Source organism: Mytilus trossulus, chromosome 5, assembly GCF_036588685.1.
Source record: "Mytilus trossulus isolate FHL-02 chromosome 5, PNRI_Mtr1.1.1.hap1, whole genome shotgun sequence".
Lineage (NCBI taxonomy): Eukaryota > Metazoa > Mollusca > Bivalvia > Mytilida > Mytilidae > Mytilus > Mytilus trossulus.
Window position 1 is genome coordinate 62,209,920 of NC_086377.1, and position 23,434 is coordinate 62,233,353.

Sequence of the window (23,434 nt, forward strand, 5' to 3'; positions counted from 1 at the left end):
TCATTTTTTTTTTAAATCAAACAAAGTTGAACTTTGGACCCTTTGGACCTCATGTGGGCCATTATATTTCAAAACAGGTACCAAATTCCAAAAGCTTTATACATGGTTAGATTCAGCATATTTAAGAACCCCAAGAATTCAAGAATAAAATTCCATTGAAATTGGTCAAGAAATATGCAATAAATACAAAGTATTAGAAAAGTAGTTTTTGGCCCCTATTAATTCCTACAGTTTGAGCCATAACCCCCAAAATCAATTCTAACCTTCCTACTTGGAATGGAAACTTGTGGTACAATTTCAAAAGATCCATACACTTACACACAAGTTATTGTTTGGAAACTAGAAAAATACTTATTTTGACCCCTTTTTCCTAAACTGTTGGAACCATAACCCCCAAAATCAAACCTTGTTTTTAAATTTCATAGATCCATTCACTTGAACTTAAGTTATTGTCCAAAAACTAAGTGTCTCGGATGACAACGTAATACAAATATATGAACGCAACTTTTTTTTGCAGTCGTATAAAAACATAATGCCCACAAGTGGGGCATAAAAATGAGCAAGTCCTCAAATTAAAATGTATCACCTACCGTCTACAAATGATTGATCAACTTGTTACCGATGTTTGTTTAACGTCCAGTGTTAATATCAAATACATGTACTTCAAACATATTCAGTACATTACAAATCAACATATTAAATATAGGTTCTGCTAGATGTCTTATTTTAAAATTCCACTGGGAAAAGTAGGTATGATGAATAAGGAAGACATTTTTGCTGTGCATCATGCCAACAATAGATCCTGGAGACGCTTTGTGTGCAAGGGTACTCACCTTACTTGATACATTGAAATTTATGAATTTATATATTCCATACAGACCATGATTTTATCAAGGGTTTCATTGCCACACTGAGTATAAACAGATTGCTATACTCCATATACAAATAAGAAGATGTGGTATGATTGCCAATGAGACAACTCTATACACAAGACTAAATGACACAGACATTAACTATAGGTCACCTTCCAGCATTTGACAATGAGTAAAACCCTTAAACACACACTGTGGATTCATCGTGGGTACAAATTTTCGTGGACTGAGGAAATCTTGCATTTTCTTTGATATTTGATTTTGTGTTTTGCCAAAGTCGGCATAGGAGCCTATATAAAATTTATTATTCGTTGAACTTTAAATTCATGGTATCCACATAACCCAAGAAAATTTGTATCCAACGAATAATAATGATTCCACAGTAGTCAACTCCTGGGATTATCTGTGAATGAAATTGAAAGTTCTAGAATGGAAACCCAAATAAAGGCTTACAACAGCTTGTCCTGAAGAATAATCTACATTAAATTTGACAAGCCCTTTTAAAAGATAGGCAGATTTAGAAATTGTGGTATAAATTATAATCTATACAAGATGATAACTGAAACACTTCAGCCCCTTTCTTTCATTTATGTTAACACTCTCGCACTAGGGGCAACAGGATGTTAGAACTGAATTATTCCAGTTACCTGTACCAAGTTGTTTATATTTTATTATACATCTTTGCTGTCAAAGGACATTTTCGTTAAAGACTTAATTTTTTGTCTCTTTGTACACTGGGTAGGCAATAAAATAAACTTCACAATTGTGACAAAGTACATAATATACTGGTTAGGTTTTTATCTGTACACAACTCTTTATTATATTACTATAATGATGTGGTTAAAATGTCTGCATGAAAAACTGACAAATAATAATAAGGGCTGTTCCAAAAAAGATAGAAACAAATATTATATAACACGGCACAAAAAGCCAACATTTAATTACATACATATGCACCAAACTTCCATCGTACATCAATCTGGACATTTTTTACAAAGGGAAATAACTTTCTACATACAAATAGAAGATAGCTTCACAACAATCTAATTAAAATATAGATCATGTGTCTAAGTTAAGGTGGTACCCAACACTTTGACTAAAATTTATTTGGCTCGTTTAATTTTCATAAAATTTTGACAAGTATTTACTTTGAGCCTTTGACAAAAATATAAAAAATTCCAAAAAATTTAACCAACCATTTTATCAGAAAAAATACACTGATTAATATATAGCAGTTTGACAAACACTAATTTTGATCATTGAGAAGCTTAATATTCCCTTAACAACACAATGTAATTAAAACGTTTAGCTGATTTTACAGAGTTATCTCCCTGTAGTGTTAGGTACCACCTTAAGCTTATAAAAAAATTTGAAAACGCTCCATTACATTTTGTTTTTTAAGCTCTCTCTCAAATTCTTTGGTTTCATCTGGTTCATACACACCTTCAATATTTGAAGGCTGAATTTTCATTGACCAATGTTATAATTTCCAGAACAGATTCTTGTAATTGTAACTTAGATACGTGATTTGTATGTTAATAAGATTGCCTTTCCAACAGCATACATAACTTTTAAACAGTACAAATCTTATGTTTAGTTCATTTAAGTAACCATTTTTCAAGCAAAACAGATTTTCTTGCAAATTCTAATTAATTTTACAAAGAGCTATAGAAAATATTGAGGTACTAGAAACTGAAACACAGCCAAAACTTCAGAACTTTATCTGGTGATTTTAAAATTGTTGGTGTTTGAGCCTTTCAAGCAAATTAAGATATATCATGGCTGCCTGTTTTTTTATTTAAGAATTGAATGCTTCTTTTTGTAAATTTATTGGGGTGTAAAAGCGTTGACCGAAGTACATTTTGTATGAAGCCCTGAAGCGCTTCATACTAAAAATGTGCGCATGGTCAACGCTTTTACAACCCTATAAAGTTACAAAAAGAAGCATTCAATACTTATAATTACATTTTTTAGCTATGATTATGAAAACACGAATTTTATAAATTTTGTATATTATTCACCTGTGCACTTTATTGTGGGACCAGGTGCTATCATGAATGAAAAGTTTTATTGAGTGATGCAATTGCTTATGGAAAAACAAGTGATATGCCGTTAGCCAATCAAAATAAAGTATCATAATGAAACATACATCTAATGTAATTATTTGGTAATGAAGACAGAGTATCTGGAGAGAATGACAACTTCAGCAGTCAAATAACGCCCCTTGCTAATGCTGCATTTAAACTCACAACCTTAGCCCTAACAGGCTTATGATTATTGTAGATAAACTACTGAAATTATATCACCAGCGATTGCATCCAAGGAGTTGTACTTAAAAAATCCAAGAATCTCTCTAAATATCTCTCTTCCAAATTTTGTGCTTAGTATAGGGTATACTTAAGGCTTACTTGCGTGGCTTTAAGACTTGAAACACAATCCTTTTTACTACTGGTCTCTCAATAATATATTTAATCAAATGATTAGATTGTTGCTTATTCCATGGCATTCCTCTTGTCAAACTTACAAACAAATATTAATACTCAGACACAGCCAAGTTAGCTTAATTATAAGTATACTTTTATCATAGAGATCAAGAAGAATTTTCCAACTGAAATCAAATACGGTGACTTCATTTTTTTGTGTGTATGTCTATTTCATTGATAAAGGAATAGAATTTTCTTAAATATTTACTTCATCATTCTTCATGGTTTTGTCAAATATTGCATATATGTATAATAAGCACTTAGAAAATTCATAAGTCCTTGAACATTAAAATTCATGGTATATCTATACCCATGAACTGACCTGAAATGTTAACCCCATGAAAAAATAATGAATCCTCATGAATAGCAAACACTTAACATGATATATGATGGAACAGCCCTCAACTATATACACATGCAAAATTACAAGCTAAATTTAATACATATATTTTTATTTTAAACAGTTGCTACTATAAAATCAAAATTATTGCAATTTTTTGAGAATGGACAAAAATGTAAGATATATCATTTGGATTTCAAGTTTGATCTTAAATTCTTATTGTGATACTCATCTATAGTTATATTATTTCTGTGATATTTGTTTTAATAAAAATATCCCAATAATTTATGAATTTACAGTATTCATGGTATACATAACAATTACGGCAACAAGAGGTGTAACAATTTTAAATACAGTACCCATTAGGTAAAGGACAATGCATTGAATTTAAATCAAGTAATCAAAACAATTTAAAAGGTTTAAGTTCTACGTTTTGGCTCAGATTTTAAAAACTACTTTGCCTTGGTTGACGATGTTTTCTCAGGGTAACAATCTGCTCTATCACCCTCTCAGCTATGTGTTATTTTTATAATGATACACTAAAAAGTGAAATCTAACTGGTTTATTGTGAATCAGTGTGAAATGCGGTGATTGCTTGTGATTAAATGGTTGTTTTATTGGTGTTTAACACCTCTTTCAGCTGTTGGCTATACCATAGCTGTCAGTTTTTCCATGTGGATGAGAAAGAACCACCAGCTTTCAAGAATCCGTGTCAATTTTATTGTGGTCAATATAAACCTTGAATATACTGTAAAAGCAGAAATTAAATCCCCATGAAATCTTATAAAGAGACAAAACCACGAAAAAAAAATATGTTTCTACAGTATATGAAATGTATATCATATAACTTGCCATATAATTAATATTTCAAAGGGCCATAACTCTTCAAATTTTCAAAAGCACAGATGTAAGAACTTGACCAAGAAAGTGCTGATAAAAACCTTTGATATAAGTTTCATAAAAAAAAAATGGAAAGAACTTTACATTTCTATGTTTGCCAGTAACACATCACATTGGGGACTAAAAAGACCATGTTAAAGTCTGATATTTATCCTGAATAACATTCAAAAATTTTTAAACTTCATAAACAAGGTCTTTGAAAAATAAAATAAATAGGGATATCAATAAATAAAACAAATAAAGAGCTTTGCCATGAGCACATGATAGGCCCCTAGCTTTTTCAAAGAATAAAGTTCCATAAGAGTGTCATGTGATTGATAGATTGACTGATGTTTGTTTTAAGCCGCCTTTTTTCGCAAAAGACTAAAGGGAGGTAATTCTAATAAATATAAACTAGTCTTTAAAGTTGTGAAAACTGCATGGAAACGTAAAATCTAAAATCTATAAAAATGGAAATGTTGTTAACATCAAAAGATATAGGCATTCACCAATGTTTCATGAAAACTGCTAGAAGTATTTATTTTAACTATTGTTAGAAAACTGGAAATACCTCCTTTTTAAAACGAATAAATCCCAATAAAACGGAAATGTATAAATTTTTTTAAAAATATAAGGGGATCTCGGGTCAATAGATATATAAACAATTCCCCAAGGTGTCATGCAAATTGGTTAAGGATTTTTTTAGTTGAGTTATTGTCCTACATACTGACAACTGATGGACAATATGTATTCCATAATTTATCATGAAAATGGGCGTATACAAATATGACATTATCATAGCAAAAATTCTCCAATTACATGGACAAATGATAGAGAAGGAAATCATTATATATGTATATTATTAATTCGTATATTTTAACAAATTTGATTCGTTTAGAGATGGTCACATGTTAAACTATATTTTCGAAGGTAGAGAGAAAACGGCGTATAGCAAAAAGCATATTGACTGGCAAAAAGCATATCGCACGGTTATTTTTAGAATATCTAAAAACCGATATACTTTGTGACGTCATGTAATTCATGAATTTCAAGAATTTGTTTAACGTTTTATAACACATGATATCTGTCATCGATTATTTGACAAAAAATCTTTAAATACATAAAATGCCAAAAAAAATAGTAAATGAAATGACCGTTGAACTAATATGTTGTTGCTGTCAATGAGACAATGTATTATCTATAAAATTCCAATAATCATAAATGAGGATTTTGATACGAATATGGTCAGAAATTAATAATATAACAAATATAGCCTTTGTTTGAGGTCAATACAGGATATATCGTCCTCAGTCAATATACTTCTTTCAGGTCAATATATCCTTGTATCGACCTCATACAAAGGCTGTATTTGTATAATATCATCAAAACCCATAAAGTAATCTCAAGTTCAACAGCCTTCATCATTTTTTGAAAGCTTAAATGATTATGGTTCATTAGATTACAAAAATGCTTTACATATTAACGATTATAATAATATACAAGTCATCACAAGGTTTCAAAAACCAGAAGAGTTAAAAGTTGTGCATTTTAAATCACTTTTTGGACTTTTTAAGCTGAAGGACAAAAAGAAGTAAATTTTTACACCTATTGGAACAGCTTGTCTACTTGAACATGAACAGACTCATTGTAACAGCTTTTCATTTTAACATTACATGCCCAAGGAAACTCCTTTTTAATTAGGGAATTTCATATCCCATTCATAATGTTGACAGGTGTATGACACAACAAAATTTACAGCAATTACAAGTCCTTTCCCGAACTACATGCTTAATTGAACAGCCTTATGAATATTCATAATTAATAATACATCCCTACATGCTTAATGGAACAGCCTTATGAATATTCATGATTAACAATAATAAGCAAAATATTAGAACATAATTATGTATGAGACGGATGACGCTTTATCCTAGCTTGTGGCATCATGGTGGCATATCTGGCACACATTCTAATACTGTATCTACTCTTGCTATTTTTTCCACAACAACTTTTTCCATCTCCTTTATAATGACTGGTTTAGAAGAAATCACTTCTTTCATTACAATTTGGCGTCCTACTAAACTATTCCTGTTTTGTTTTGCCGCTGAACTGACTCCTGGTAAGGTATTGACTTTTGATGTGGTTGTTTGAACTTTTTGCCTTCTTTCCTTGTGGTCCCCATTTAATTTGTGGTTGATGTCTTTGCAATGTGAACAAGGATTTAAATGCTTATCTTTTGCCCCAGCTGCCTCATCTTCAACACCATACCAGACTAGGCAACTATCTGACTGACAACGTTTGAATGGATAATTGAAAAAAATAATATCTGATCGTCGACGGCAACTTCGCATATATCTTTTCTCAATACCTGAACAAAAAGAATATTTTGTGATCTTATCAAGAACTTCTATGAAACGATCCCTATTTATTCCATCTTTTTCAACATTAAGAATGCTGAACTCTTCAACCGGTTTGAAAACAATGTTCAAGGTAATTTTACCCTGCATTGTCAATGTCAAGGTCAAGGGGTCAAGATCATGACCCATAACACCAAAATATTGTCTATTTCTGATCACCAGACATTTTCTCTTCTTTTCAGTAGTAACTACCTACAAAACAAAAAGAAAACAAAATTCTATAAACATGACCTACATTTAAATAGTAGGTCAAATTACTTCTTCCTTCACAAATACCTTTTTTCTGTACTTTTTATTTTTACTAGTGTTACATTTTTAAAATTTCTGATCAGAAAGCTGGATAAATACAAAATCTAAGAAAAGCCATCACTATTCCTATGGCAAATTAGCAAATATTTCTCAATTAACTTTATTTTACCTTAATTTATGATATAAAATTTTCTAACAATGAAGATTTCAAATTGTTAAAACACTTCATTTGCATAAATTTAAATAAAAAAACAAATTATTAAATGAATTCAAATTATATACATCTTATAAAATCATGTATTACAAATAATTTTGGTAAATTACAAGAAAAAGATTTTTTTAGATGTTTTTTAACGTTTTTTTTCTTCTCTCCAATGACTTAATGTGGTACCAAAACACCTTGACTAAAATTGATTTGGCTCTTTTTATTTTCCTTAAATTTTGACAAAATATATCTTATTCTTAAGCAATCTAAATAAATACCTTCCAAGCAAGAACCTTGTACTGTGGTGATTTCAAAATGCCTATTGCTTCTATAATAATCTTCTTTTTCCGATTTTCTTCCCCGGACTGCAACATACAATGTCCAGTGTTCATGCTTGGTGAATACTCGAGTGCAGCATTTTGGACGAAGGCACATTGGGTCCAAACAGACTTCTTAGAAGGAGGCATGGGGCCGAGGACTTGGAACAGGTCCGACTTTCCGGCCTCTTCCATTTTGCCGTTGAGATAGTTCCACAGGAACATGTTGCACTGTGTTTGAACCGTGCGTCTGCTGTAATTGTCTGATACTGGAAAATATCCAAACGCAGTAGCACATGTAGACACGACCACAAAGTGTTCAAAATTATCACGTTAAAACACAATCGTATATATCAAAAATATACGTAAACATATCATGCAGTATTTCAGATATATTTTCATAATTACAATATTATTATTATTTTCAGACTCATTTTTTTAACAACACGTAATCTTGAGGGTTTTATGTTTAGAAAATTAATAACAGATTACAAATATACACCAGGCTCCATTTAAAATTCACCCTGTACTTATTTTTACTAAGTTTCTTTATCATTACACTAAAACTGTACATGTATACTATATATATATATATATATACAGACATATTTATAGAGAAGTTTGTTTTTACGTACAGCTTTACCAAAATTTCTTCAGTTAAAATTTTATATATTACAAAATACAAAGTAATCGGTCTGATTTGAGGGCTTAAATATTAAAATAGATGGGAGAGCAAAGAATGAGACTTCCAAAATAACACCAATCACACCACACCCGGTAAAAAAAACAACAAACATTGATTAACTTTTCATACTTCAAAAGGACATTCAACAATTAATAAACCAACAACTGTATTTACAAAATTAAATAACTTTCGACCCTACCCTGGCCTCCCAGATGCCTTTTGATAGTAAACCCCTACAAAGGTTTTTTGTACATAGCTGTTTGACAAAATTGTGCTGTTAAGACTTACAATGTTGTGATTCTTCCGTCATCCGTTGAGCAGATGGATCTTTTTCCATCTTCGAAAGTTCTATTGTTAGCTGTCGGTCCAAAATATCTGGACGCAGTTCTGGAGTACCTGTAATTAATCAGAATCAAATAACTATTTTTCTAATCATTTACAAATTGTGTAGACATTATATATTTGCTTTTTATGATATGTTACCTGATTGAGAATAAATTTGGTTAAAGGTGCGTTGCATTAATTAGCAAAGATTTTGAAATTATTACTGGAAAAAAGAAGACTTTTTGGGGTTTCAAACTTTCACACAGAATGTATATTGAATAATTCTTTTTACATTATTGGTACTGAGTTATGATCAACTCTGTTGGATAGTGGTCTCATTGGCAATCATACTGCATCCTCTTTTTGATATGTATTCTTCCTCAGACATATAAATTCTGACACAGGCTGTACAGTCTTTGTTCATACTCCAAATGCAAAGTTCTTAGTAGAGCAGCAAAACTTATTTTTGTCTTTTGTCCTGAAACCAAGACCTGCACTGGTGCTTATCAGGAAAGTTTTAACTGGTTGGGAGCAACAAAGCTATACTTGATTACTTACAGACAGGAGACGGGCTGGATCCTATACTGACAACATCTGCTTCTGTGAAAAGAATATTTTTCAAATTAAAAAAACTGTCAAGCATTTGTTTTCTTTATTTGTTGAAAAATGTTGTGCCAAAAATGTACAGGCCAAACAAGTAGATATGTGTTTACAGTCAAGTGTTTCCCTGTTTACATATCAGTAGAGAACTGTGTGTATATTCTGTTTCTTGTTCGTATATTGTATTGTACGTTCATTATTACTGAGCTAGTGTATGTTTGTTTGTGGGCCAGCTGAGGGACGCCCCGTGCATAGGAGTTTCTTGTTATGTTGAAGACCTGTTGGTGACCTTCTGCTGTTATTTTTTTCTATGGTCGGGTTGTAGTCTCATTAAAACATTACCCATTTCCATTCTCAATTTTACATACTGTGAAAGTATTTTAATTTGTGGGTTGAGGAATATTTACATGTTTGTGGGTTTTTAAATTCATGGATTTTAGATTTCTAAAAATAAAACAATTGAAAAATTTAAAAAGCCTTTTAAGAAACAAAGGTTACAAAAAGTCTGGATTGAGGAAATTGCAAATTAAACATTGACCAGTGTAAATAGTAGTTATAACACTAATTAATCCATGATGAAGTGATAAACAGATAAAGACCATCAAAAATGTTAATTAATGAATGACAATAATTTATTTTGATTTTATTGAACCATAAAACTAATTTTTGACTCTTCACATTGAATGATTCGCGAAGTGGATTATGTAAAATGTGAAGAGTCAAAAATTAGTTTTATGGTTCAATAAAATCAAAATAAATTATTGCCATTCATTATAAATAAATTTCTATCAAAAATAAGGCTCCAAGAACTTTTTATATTATTTATCTTGACAATAACAACATACACACATGTTGGCGTATGAATACAGAATGCCAGAGTGGGCGTGTCGCCATCAAAATTGATAACATTGAAAATAAAACTAATAATTTTAACCAATCAGTTGACAGTAAATACACCAAATTTATTTATTAAGCCATACGGCAGATTTTACAATAAGAAGGAATTATTGTTTTTTTGTATCCATCAAAAAAGCAATTGCTGAAACTGTGAAACAGACTGTGTAATGGAGTAATGCATTATGTTATTGAATAAAATGTGTCTTTCTGAGTAAATAAAAATAAAAGTTACTCTGTGCTTGTGTTTTTTGTTAGAATTAGAGGGTTTTCAATTTCAAAATATTGGACATGGAATAGACATCATGACCTACTTTACTGACATCCAGCTTATTTGGAGTGGAATTTTGAAGTATTATTTATAAGTTGAGCCTTATCACATGGACTTATATTTTAACTAGAGGCTCCAAAGAGCCTGTGTCGCTCACCTTGGTCTATGTGAATATCAAACAAAGGAAGCAGATGGATTCATGACAAAATTGTGTTTTGGTGATGGTGATGTGTTTGTAAATCTTACTTTACTAAACAGTCTTTCTGCTTACATTTATCTCTATCTATAATGAACTTGGCCCAGTAGTTTCAGTGGAAAATGTTAATAAAAATTTACAAATTTTATGAAAATTGTTAAAAATTGACTATAAAGGACAATAACTCCTTAGGGGGTCAATTGACCATTTCGGTCATGTTGACTTATTTGTAAATCTTACTTTGCTGAACATAATTGCTGTTTACAGTTTATCTGTATCTATAATAATATTCAACATAATAACCAAAAACAGCAAAATTTCCCTAAAATTACCAATTCAGGGGCAGCAACCCAACAATGGGTTGTCAGATTCATCTGAAAATTAAAGGGCAGATAGATCTTGATCTGATAAACAGTTTTACCACCTGTCAGATTTGCTCTAAATGCTTTGGTTTTTGAGGTATAAGCCAAAAACTGCCTTTTACCCCTATGTTCTATTTTAGCTGTGGCGGCCATCTTGATTTGATGGTCGGGTCACCGGACACATTTTTAAAACAAGATACCCCAAAGATGATTGTTGTCAAGTTTGGATTAATTTGGCCTAGTAGTTTCAGAGAAGAAGATTTTTGTAAAAGATAACTAAGATTTACGAAAAATGGTTAAAAATTGCCCTATAAAGGGCAATAACTCCTAAAGGGGTCAACTGACCATTTCGGTCATGTTGACTTATTTGTAAATCCTTCTTTGCTTAACATTATTGTTGTTTACAGTTTATCTCTATCTATAATAATATTCAAGATAATAACCAAAAACAGCAAAATTTCCACAAATTTATCAATCCAGGGGCAGCAACCCAACAACAGGTTGATTGATTCATCTGAAAATTTCAGGGCAGATAGATCTTGACCTGATAAACATTTTTACCCCTGTCAGATTTCCTCTAAATGCTTTGGTTTTTGAGTTATAAGCCAAAAACTGCATTTTACCCCTATGTTCTATTTTTAGCCGTGGCGGCCATCTTGGTTGGTTGACAGGGTCACGCCACACATTTTTTAAACTAGATACCCCAATGATGAATGTGGCCAAGTTTGGTTCAATTTGGCTAAGTAGTTTCAGAGGAGAAGATTTTTGTAAAAGATAACTAAGATTTATGAAAAATGGTTAAAAATTGACTATAAAGGGCAATAACTCCTAAAGGGGTCAACTGACCATTTCGGTCATGTTGACTTATTTGTAAATCCTACTTTGCTAAACATTATTGCTGTTTACTGTTTATCTCTATCTATAATAATACTCAAGATAATAACCAAAAACAGCAAAATTTCCCTAAAATCACCAATTCAGGGGCAGCAACCCAACAATGGGTTGACTGATTTATCTGAAAATTTCAGGCCAGATAGATCTTGACCTGATCAACAATTTAACCCCTGTCAGATTTCCTCTTAATGCTTTGGTTTTTGAGTTATAAGCCAAAAACTGCATTTTACCCCTATGTTCTATTTTTAGCCGTGGCGGCCATCTTGGTTGGTTGACCGGGTCACGCCACACATTTTTTAAACTAGATACCCCAATGATGATTGTGGCCAAGTTTGGTTCAATTTGGCCCAGTAGTTTCAGAGGAGAAGATTTTTGTAAAAGTTAACAACGACGACGGACGACGACGGACGCCGGACGCAAAGTGATGGGAAAAGCTCACTTGGCCCTTCGGGCCAGGTGAGCTAATAAAAAGTCTTCTTTTGTGTTTTAATCATAACTTTAAGGCAGATTTTTATTGGTAAAGGCTAAAAAAGGTAATTTAATAATATTGTTGCTAACGTCACGTCTTTTCCGTCCATTGTGGTATGTCACGATCGCAATTTTCTTGTTGGTTCTCAGACAGGCAATTGTAGTTATTTTTATCCCGGGTTTTATAAATAATTGAAAATAGCAATCATATTAAATTTGGATGACGTAAGGGGGTCAAAGGACTTGAGGAATCAATATCATTGGCTGTTTTATTTTTTGCGAACGTTACTACTTGAGGTTTCCGTCCAAATCAGTGTCACGTGAGCAACATATATTTAGATCTGTAACTCTCCTGTATAGGAGTTACGATATCGCCCTTTGCAGGATTAGATTCAGAGTCAGTTCCTTCACATGATGGGGTAGCAAAGAAGGTTAGTTGTATGTAATATCGTTACAAGAGGACCTTAAATGTATTCCGTCCATCAAAAAGACGTTCGCAACAAAACGTAATGTCATGATAGTAGATGTTGCTAATGTTACTATTACGAATTGGTTTCATGTGTATTCATTTGATATAAAGTACACCTGCAAATGACATTCTGTATATTTAGAAATTCTAAACCAGACTGTACAATTTTATTACTTCAGGCATATATTAAACATCACTGTGTGCATACATTTGAACTTTTAAAGATGTTGTTGCTCATGTTACATGTCCAAATGTCGCTAACGTTACTTATTTTTGTCTCCGTCACGTTAGCAACAAGAAAGTAGGAGACAGAACACAATACTGTAAAATCTGCCATACACATGTCACCTAAAGAAATGCTATAAACGTGTCTTGAATTGTCAAATAATTCTTATCAAAATCAAGCCCAGCATGAAATTATAGTTTCCCATATGTACGAGAACTAAGAGGATATAAAATGAACACCGGTAATCATGCATGGGGTAGTAGTTCTGTGACTGCTATTAAAGTGTTCTTAGATTTTGGGTTGTTCAATATATTCTCTAGATCATAGCAGTAGTCAAACCTACAGATGGAGATCTTTCCATGTCTTGATTTGGACAATGGTTGTTTTATTTCATTGGACACTTAAATTCATGGATAAAGTCACCTACGAAAACCATGAACATTGGTACCCCACGAATAAAAGTGACTTCTATACGTTCATTTTAAAAATTAATATTTCATATTCTTACACAAAGCATACCTCTACTATTTTTTAGATGTGTTGATGTACTAGGAATAGCTAACGTACTCTTATTGGCATTCAAATCTATTGTCCTCTCACTTATGGCTGAAAAACAAATTTGTTTAGATTATCAACTTATAATCATTTTTTTTTTACTTATCAATAACAATTTTTAATAATTAATAATTCATTAGAGTAAACAAGAGTGCACATCATTCAGTATATGGTTACATGTTTTTGTTAAAATGTCTTTTTGATCGAGTTTAGCCATTAAAATTTATATTTTATAGTGTCTTTTTATGTTGTAATGTTACACTACTGTGTCAGGGTAGGATGAAGGTTGGCGCTAGTTAAAATCTTTAAACCTGCAGCATTTTTATGCATCTGTTCTGTTGTTCAGTGGCTGCTGTGTGTTGTAAGCCAAAGCTTTATGGTGAAGGCCCTACTTTGACATGTAATTGTTATCTTATATACATTGTGACTTGAATGGAGAGTTGTCTCATTGAATTCAATTGGTACTCATACCTAAAAAAAATTGCATCTTAAATTCTAAGAACATTTTTATGTCAATTGTACAAAATCTGAATCATTATCAAATGCTTGCACACCATCTTATTACCTTACTTTGCGTAAAACTGCCTGGATCTGACAACTCTTTAGTTTTTTTTTTTCCGGTTATTTAAAATCAGAAGTTAGTTTTCTATGACATATTTTCTGTTCTGTTGTTTGACTTTCAATCTTCTAATTTTTTTTGCAATGTTATATTTTCAACATATGAACTCTATTGCCTCTATTCAGAGTGCATTTGTTTCTCAAGATTTTAATTGGGGTATATTATAGCAAACCCAGAGGATTCGGAAAGTCTTCTCAACAGAAAGCAGAACTTAGCTATGCCAGATCCTTGTCAGTGACATGTGGATACAGGATCTATATTTCAATTACCGTGGATTCATTATTTATCGTGGAGTATCAATTTAAGTAGAAATTGGTGGGTGTAAATGAATAAATTATTAAAATATTTTCAATGTCTAGTACCAATTTTCTACAGGCTTCAAAAGACCTTAACGAAACCATGTAATCTAGTATTATAAACAAAAAATTAAATTTTTCCTCAATCCACAAATACCAATACCCACAAAAATAAAAGAGTCCAGTGTACACTGTATAAAATCAAACCTGTCATTAGTTTTGGTGGTCCAGTTACAAAGTCAAGACTAGAGCTACTAGCTGTTGACATGACAACTATATCACTTGTCCTGACTGGCTGCAGATGAGTGCTTGGTAACGTCAAGTTAGGATTTGGTTTTACGAGAATATGATCCAGACGAGGGCGTGGTGTTGAGGTTGGTCCTGGCATCAGGGACTGGACAGGCATTCTTACACCTGGACTCTGATTGGTCATGGATGAACCGCTCACCATCAGACGAGAGACTAACTTGCTACGAATACCCTGTGGGTCCTGAGCAAGACCAGGACCCAGTGTTGTGGTGCTGACTGGTTGCTGAATAGGACTAGAGATACCAGTCACTACAGAGGGTGATGATGGCTGGGTACTTGGTATAGACATTCTCAGTGCTGCTGCAATGCTGGTTATGTTCTTATTCAACTACAAAGATTAAGCATGATCATGTGACTCAAATAGATAAGAATAGGAGAAGCAAAAATTAAACAATATATTTACTATCCAATAAAAGATATTTGTTTCATGAAATTAAGTGAAATAACCTTACATAAATAAGGCTGTTAGTTTTCTTGTTTGAAATGTTTTACATTGTTATTTCAGGGCCTTTCATAGCTGCCTAAGCGCAGCGGTATGGACTTTGCTCATTGTTGAAGGTCGTACAGTGACCTATAGTTGTAAATTTCTGTGTCATTTTGATCTCTTGTGGACAGAACTTCATTTCATTTGCAATCATACCACATCTTCTTTTTTATATTCATCAGCAATCTTCAAGCCGGCCAGCCCAGGCTTGTATAATTGCTCTAGAGCTTGTCAAAATTTGGTCTTCATGTCATAAATAGAACTAAATAAAATGTTGGTATATTGAGTTTTGGGGTCTTTGGTCTCAAAGTTTATCATATAAGGAACAGTGACATTATTTTACAATTAAAATCCTGAAAATCACATCCTCTTGAAAGGTAAATAAAAAGTTTTAGTCATTTAATACTTCTTGCAAAGTTAAACATATGTTAATAACATGAATAATGCTTTATTCCAAAAGCAAGTACAGCTTATAGGATATACATTCAATTTTTGACAAATTAATTTTACATGCACCATATTTCATAAAAAGACATATATATAAGATAGAGTATGTTGTAACACAAAAAATTAAGCAGAATTCAACACTTTTTATAAAAAATGGCAGCGAAATTTTTTGAATACAGAAAATATAGGGAGAACAAATTTAATTATTACATACCTGAGGAACTGGTGGTAGACTTTCTGATACAAGAGGAGGAGCTACCATTCTCACTTGCTGAACTTCTGTTTGAATGACAGTCCTAGGTACAGATCGCTCTGTCATCTTCTGCTGTGCCTGACTGATTTGTTCTAGGACTGGTATAGGGATAGACCCTGTACTGGCACTCATCTGCTTGGCAAGGTGAAGGGCTGCCGCTGGGTTGCTAGCAAAAAGATTTCCCAGGTTGATCAAGTTGGGAACACCTTGCTGTGCCTGCTGCACCTGTTGTGCTTGTTTCTGCAACTCTTGCTGCAACAGTTGCACTGGGATCGTCACTTTCTCTTCTGTCGTCGTTTCTTTCTGAAGTGAGGCTGCCACAGACATTGGTACTGTCATAAAATGTTCTCCGCATTTTATTGTCGAGGTGATTGTTTGAGCCTGTGGGATGGCCATAATGCTCTGACCCTGACCTGGAAGACCCATAACCATTTTGGAAGAAGGGATTATGATTTCCGATCTCCCAGTCGGTGTGGTTGGAGCAGATGGAGAATCTGTCTTCCGGAGTTGAACCAGGGTTAACTTCCCTGTCTTCTGGTCCACTGCTGTGACATAGGGTATTCCAGACGTCGGATCAATAGCTGTTATATAGGGCATTTTCTGTACACCTGAAAAATAAATCTCTTAAATATATTTTGGTTTGACAGGGGGAATTTCAGTTTTTGCCTCAAAGAGAAATTGAAATATCAGATGTCTTTTTCACATCAGGGGTTATGGCAAACATGCATATTCTTTTTTAAGGCCTGAGATATAATTCTGAATTAAAATTGTGACTGAACTCATAAACAGCAACTGCCCAAATTTATTTGTATTTTAAGTAAGTACATGTATATTTGATTATATGTCATTGTATGTTGGACAAGATTATATTACTTTATGCAAAATGCACATGCTTGGGTAGTATGCTTATGACTCGAGAACCTACAAGGCACTACAACAAAACCAGAAAGACTACTTAATTTACTACCTGCTTTCCCCCTATAGAAGAGCAAGAAACAGAATAACATATTTTTGGTCTAGTTTTTTTGTTTGAAATTATAGTTCATAAATTTTGACTTGGTCCCAATCTTTCATTAACATATTTCAGCCTATCTAAATCTGATTGAAAGTTTTACATTTTTCTTATTTATTTTTAATTGTTCTGGTTGGATTTATAATTAATAGGTTTTGACATGGTCAGGAATTTTCACTCCAAGTATTTCTGTCAATCCAATCGGATTTAATATTTTGCTATAACTGTTACTCCATGTTTTGGTGCCCACCTGATAACGTATCACTGCCTGGGGTTGAAGCTGGTGATGGCCTCCCACTGCAGATAACTACTGTTGCTTCTGTTTCTACTGGTATATCATCTCTACTGTCTTTCTTAGCTCTCTTACTTCTGGTCTGGGTTGTTCCCCCTGTCGAACCTCTCTTTTGTGGAGTCTTTGACATGTCCTGTTAGATTGTAAATCTTAATAAATCATTACAGTACTTGTGTTTCATTTAATACTTAAGTTTGAATTATTCACAGTTTCAGAATTTTATTCATTCATTTTGAACAATTAATTTACATCTTAATTTCTCTTACTGTTCATTGCTGTTGATTAAGTTCAAGCATTAATAACCAATAGGGTTTATAAATATACATGTATTCACCCTCAACCACAGGCCCTCTACATTGTCACTGAAAATTTCTCTATAATCTCTGCAGTAATTTCATGTTTTAAGGTTAAAATATACTAAATTTCTACAAGTTTGTTGCAAAACAAAATGAACTAAACTAGTACTTCTATATATGGAAGGTTGTGATGCCTTTTGTGTGTTGCCTAAGTATGCATTACTGCAGATGGATTAAATAATTTCTTTTGATACAAATTTTCATTGAATTTAGAAAACAGAAAAAAAACTTTTTTGTGGATAATACATTTAGAGGTTTGCCAACCTTTCCTCAGCTGTTCTTACTGATGAAATGTGAAATATACATGATATATGGCAGAATATGTATAATGATAAACCCATCTTATGTCATATTTGAACTATATTGGATAGAAATCCACCTTAAATGCAAATACATTTGTTAACCTATTTAGGGACGACATCAAAAGTTCAATGAAGGATAAAAAACTTAATTCACATAGTTTTTTCAATAACCCCCCTACCCCCCTCTTTACTTAATTTGGGGAAAATTTATTGACCCATATGGATATATGTAAAAATCAATGTCGGATAACCAAATCTTGCAACAGTTCAACCCCCACCCCAAACTATTTGAATTAAGTTTTTTATCTTACATTGATCATTTGATGTCGTCCCTTAACATTGCAATGTATCTGTTAAAGTAACTGGTTGAAAATTGAGGTAAAATGAATCCTACAAAAACAGACAAAACAAAATTCATCTTTTGTCTTGAGTTTAATTTGAATGTTTCAAAATCAATCAAAGTCTTAAACACATACATTTAAGTGTGCACTTGCATAAGTTTGATTTCTATCTGATACAGCTTTATTTCTGTGTCATTTTGGTATCTTGTGATGAGTTGGTCTCATTGGTAATCATACCACATCTTCTTTTTTATTATTAATTATAAAATAATAATAGGTCTCATTACTGTTTGTTGTTGGGTTTTTAGCTCTATCGCTTTCAGTAATGTCTGAATACCACCATCCACTCCTGACGATCCTTCTCTTTCTGGTGAGCTTGGTGCTGTGGATACTGTTGGTGTAGAGGATCCTGAATGAGATTCTGAAATATCATACAACACACTTTAACAGTCAAGGCTACTACTTGTACAAAATTATTTTTATTCAGTTGAGAGGAAAAATTTAATCTACTTATATAAATAATAAGTAAATTTGTTATGTTCATATTTTCCAATACTTTAAAGGATTGAATTATCTCCCCTTAATTTGGTAAGAAAATTCACTAGCACAGTAACTGTTTTTTTACAACCCTTAAAATTCTTAAGTTTTTGGATTTAAAAATATGCCTTCAACTTTTTTGCTCATAAGTTTTTATAGAGTTTAATGTAACAATTCAATACTTCAGCAAAGAAACTAATTGTGCAAAGATCTTCAGGAATTTCAAAAGGCTTTAAAACATTGCCCCTTGACATGTTGGAGGCTTGTAAATGAGCATTTTTGTGTGCAGAACATTTTTTTTGCACACATTATTGACTCTTACATATTGTGTACAAAATGTATAAGTAGAAGATAAATTTGTATTTCCTGGATGACACATATTACTACCAGTTGCAGATAAACAAAATATCAAAATACAAGTCCCTCTTAATGTTCTTGTCAGCCTGCCCTGTCTTACTGATATAAAATGTATAGTAAGAAATTAAAGAAAATAACTTCCTGACCTAAGAAAGATGCATTGATTAGACATATGGCAGTTATAATTGTGTATTTGTTTGATATTATAAATTATTTTTTTTTTTTTTATATTTTTCCTATTACAAATAATAAGTTTGTAATTCAATGTAATTTTAGTGTTTTTTTATTTGCATTTAATAAATGTGAGAAATATAAATAACTTTCAAAACATTAACCGTACCGTCAAGTTTGATACCGGCCATGAGACTGTATTTCCGCTTAATTTCCATCTTCTCTTTCATTGTGGGTTCTGGCGAGTCAAGAAACTTATAAACTTTAAATGCATTATCTCCCTTTCTAACACCAAGTTCTTTTAATTCCATCACATCAGGAAGACTGTTTAGAGCACAACGAAAGTTGGCCTTCCAACGCTTGTGGTTACCCTCATGATGGCGCCCTGAAAAATATGGAAGACTTATAATACAAAATGGTCAGATTTAAAAATTGTGTTTGCATTTGATGGCGAACTTTTAAAATATTGATTGCTTGAAACTAAAATTATGTTAGTTTCTAATTTGAGTATTTTCTTATACATGTAGCTAACTATAGTTTAAAAAGTATTGTTTATGTTCTTTTCGATACTTTGAGGTTAACACATGGCGTTCAATCAATATTTTCTTAAAAAGATTTCATTGATCAGATTGTTTGTGATAAACATTTTATGAATGCTCAGGACAATACTAGATTTTCATTGTTAGTGACATTGTTGTTGGCTACCTAATGTCCAGTCGAAAATATTTCAATGCTGTTCAGGTCATTTTTTTCCAAATTAAATCTTATTTTCATGTAGGCCTGGTTTTTATTCAATATAGACACAAGATTTTCTATTCTTGACAATTGAATGTTTACAATGTTTGTTTATTTTTCATAAAATTGAGCTTCAAGCTTGTGGATACATGTTTATGGTGAAGTCCGTTGAATGTTTATGTTTATTTTTACTTTGACCTCATGTGCATTGTAGCACAATGAGGATTAAGTAATACACTGTATATAGGATCACCTGATTTAGTATTAAAAGATTATCATCTGTCATCTGTCATTATCCCTTGGATAAATGTGACATAAATAAATGACGAACATAAGTGATCCAAATTACACCGGTTCAATCCACCATTCTCTACATTTGAAAATGCCTGTACTAAGTAAGGAATATGACAGTCTTTAATGTCCATTCATTTCTGATGTGCTGTTTTTTCATTTGATTTTGCAATGTGATAAGGGACTTTCCGATTTAATTTTCATCGGAGTTCAGTATTTGTCGTGATTTTACTTTTTATACAAACCTGTATGAAAAGCCCAACGTTCAAACAAATCAGAATCTCGGTTACGATTGAAACAATTGTGCGCTGCGTGTTTCCAAGAAATTCTGAAAATATTCTCTCTCTTGTTCTGCCAGCTTAATCCAGGTAGGATATTCTTGTCTAACAGGTCAATCAGCCAAGGACGCATCTTCTGCCGTTCAACAGGACGCACAGGGCGCTGTCCCTCGACTGAATATGTTTCAGACGGAGTGTCATCTTCTTCATCTTCGAGTTCGTCTTCTTCTGATTTTATAAAAACTGTTTCACAGATGATTTCCTCTGTTTCTACACCAAGGTCAGGTTCCTCACATACCTCTTGGTCCGAGGACATTGCTCAATGAACCCTGAAATATAAGTCATTAGTAGAATATACTTGAACCCTGAAATAAAAGTTATTAGGCCAAAAAAAAAAAATGTCTGTTTCCTGTTTCCCAACCAACCCTAACTCAAGCCCCCAACCCTAGATCTTTTTATTCAAATCTGGAAAAAAATGGTTTCAGGTCTGGAAAAAATCGTTTCTGGTCCGATCCCAATCCGTATCTTACTATGCCTAAACTTTATTTATGTTGGCAGCAGGAAACAGACACACATATTTTTTTTTTGGGCCTTAGTGGGATGTATTTGATAAGGCAAAAAAAAAAAAAACAGGAGTTTCCGCTAACCCTTCATACCCTACTTTTAGTGTCAACCTGAACACTTTATATGCCATTTTGGAACATGCAGTCAAAGTCAGACTGATTATCTAGCAATAACAAGTAAAAAAAATGTTAGTAAAATAAATATTGCCTACCTGGTTGCCTACCTACCCTATTTCTTTCCAACATGTTAGTGGAAACACTTGTATTATTTTTTTGGTTGCCTTACATTTGTATTTGGCTAAATCAAAAATCCTGATCATTAATATTTTTTTCGATTACTTTTTCATAAAATTATTTTAAACAAAAACTAATTTAAATAATATACTAAATTGTTAATTCAATTTTTATATTTTATTTAATTGTTGTAATTCTTCTCACTTTTGACAAAGTGAATGGTAAATTATTTATAAAAGTATTTTTTTATATATGAAACTATTTCCCTAAGATTGCCCCTTTAGCCTCGTTCTGAAATACGTCCTACTTTCATTATACAACTTGACAAACAACTACGACAAATCATGTTTTCATCATAGTTTACTATCTTTAAATATGACATATTGCTTTCTACGTAATAGCATGGCATCTTAAGCAGTAAATATAAATACATAACACTTCCACAGTCTTAAATTAGAATTCCAGACGAGTATCGATGGTCGCCATGTTGGATCACAAAAGAAAGTAGATTTCGAAAGTAAAAAAATATTCTACTTTCATCTTTGATTTTAAGAAAATTACCTGCATCTGCATCATTAAAAATATTGTTTTTCACTTAGTTTTCTTAAATTGCACTATACCTACGGTCAAAATTTGGTTAAAAATGTTGAGTAAGGTATATGACGCGGTAACAAAAAAATGCAAAGGGCGCCATGCCTTCTTTCACTTTGGTTGACAATTTTTGAACTAAGTTCGTGTCTTATTCTCTTTGCATTTTGTGCATCAATTATGTCTATGTGTATTAAACTTACATTTTGTAATCAAATATTTATATTTCCACCAAATTTCGACGTAAATAGCTGTTTTCTCGTTCAGACAGGCAGTTGCTGGTCAACATGAAACTACATAGGTGGCGCTTTACTAATTAGCATACAGTAACTTTTGTTTTTCCAACGTCTTCCATTGGTTAAAATGAAATGAAAGAATCTTCGCTGCAAACTATTTATTTTCATAAGTATGCACAAATATTATCAAATTCCAAATGAACTATAATTTCTTTTACATGTTTTTAAGGGTTTTCTAGTCCAAAAACAAGTTATTTCAAGGTCATTTGAGGCAGACAAAATATCAGGTCGATTATGGGGCTCTAAGAAGGTTGTTTGTTGTGTCCTGTAATGAACAGGACACGACAGGACGAAGAGATGTAGTATTTATAAGACAACAACCATTCAGTCTTTTTTTCATTTTTCAGGCCCGTAGCCAGGAATTTCCAAGAAGGGTTCGTTGGACTCACAAACTCGACTTTAACAGTCACAATTCGAACAGAACATTGACTTTAACAGTGCTTAATTGTTTTCAAGGGGGATGTTTAAAAAAATATGTTAGTTTATTCCGAGACTATTATACTCACACAGGATCACAAAGTCCCAGGTTTAGTTTCCGATGATAATTTTTTAATTTTAATGATTATGAAAAATTGTGGAATGTTAATTGGGGGGAGGGGGGGGTCTGAATTTGGTATCTTTCTTTAATAACTATAAATTGTTCAGGAAGTTTAAGACATTAAAAAAAAATCTTATGGAAAAAGGATGAAAGGCTTGGTTTAAAATTAAAAAAAAAACAGTCTCTTTTTAGATAATTCCTGCAGTGTGCTTGAAAAATTATTTGATACTTTAATTGTTCCAACTCTTTATGCATTGTTATGGAAGTGAAGTTTGGGGTGTAAGCCAAGTGTTCAAAAATTCAGATCCATTTGAACATTTACATATTAAATTTATTAAAGAAATTTTAGGAGTACAGCGCAAAACAACAAATGTAGCCTGTTTAACTGAGACAAATAGAACCCCTTTGTACTTTCAGCTATAAAATTTC

The 23,434-nt window shown here is 32.4% G+C and overlaps 1 protein-coding gene across 1 annotated transcript in view; it reads right to left on the reverse strand.

Moving 5' to 3' along the window:
• LOC134719019 (uncharacterized) overlaps nucleotides 1-22,631 on the reverse strand; it is a 34,463-nt gene extending 11,832 nt beyond the window's left edge. Inside the window, exons 1-10 of the mRNA XM_063581929.1 lie at nucleotides 22,375-22,631; nucleotides 20,754-21,115; nucleotides 19,652-19,867; nucleotides 18,705-18,838; nucleotides 17,377-17,551; nucleotides 16,076-16,722; nucleotides 14,829-15,258; nucleotides 13,671-13,757; nucleotides 9,330-9,371; nucleotides 8,736-8,843 (exon numbers count right to left, since the gene is read on the reverse strand). Coding sequence (XP_063437999.1) covers nucleotides 8,736-8,843; nucleotides 9,330-9,371; nucleotides 13,671-13,757; nucleotides 14,829-15,258; nucleotides 16,076-16,722; nucleotides 17,377-17,551; nucleotides 18,705-18,838; nucleotides 19,652-19,867; nucleotides 20,754-21,102 — 2,188 coding nt within the window. The 5' untranslated portion in view covers nucleotides 21,103-21,115; nucleotides 22,375-22,631. The remainder of the gene's footprint in view (nucleotides 1-8,735; nucleotides 8,844-9,329; nucleotides 9,372-13,670; nucleotides 13,758-14,828; nucleotides 15,259-16,075; nucleotides 16,723-17,376; nucleotides 17,552-18,704; nucleotides 18,839-19,651; nucleotides 19,868-20,753; nucleotides 21,116-22,374) is intronic.
• Between the last annotated feature and the right edge of the window lie 803 nt (nucleotides 22,632-23,434).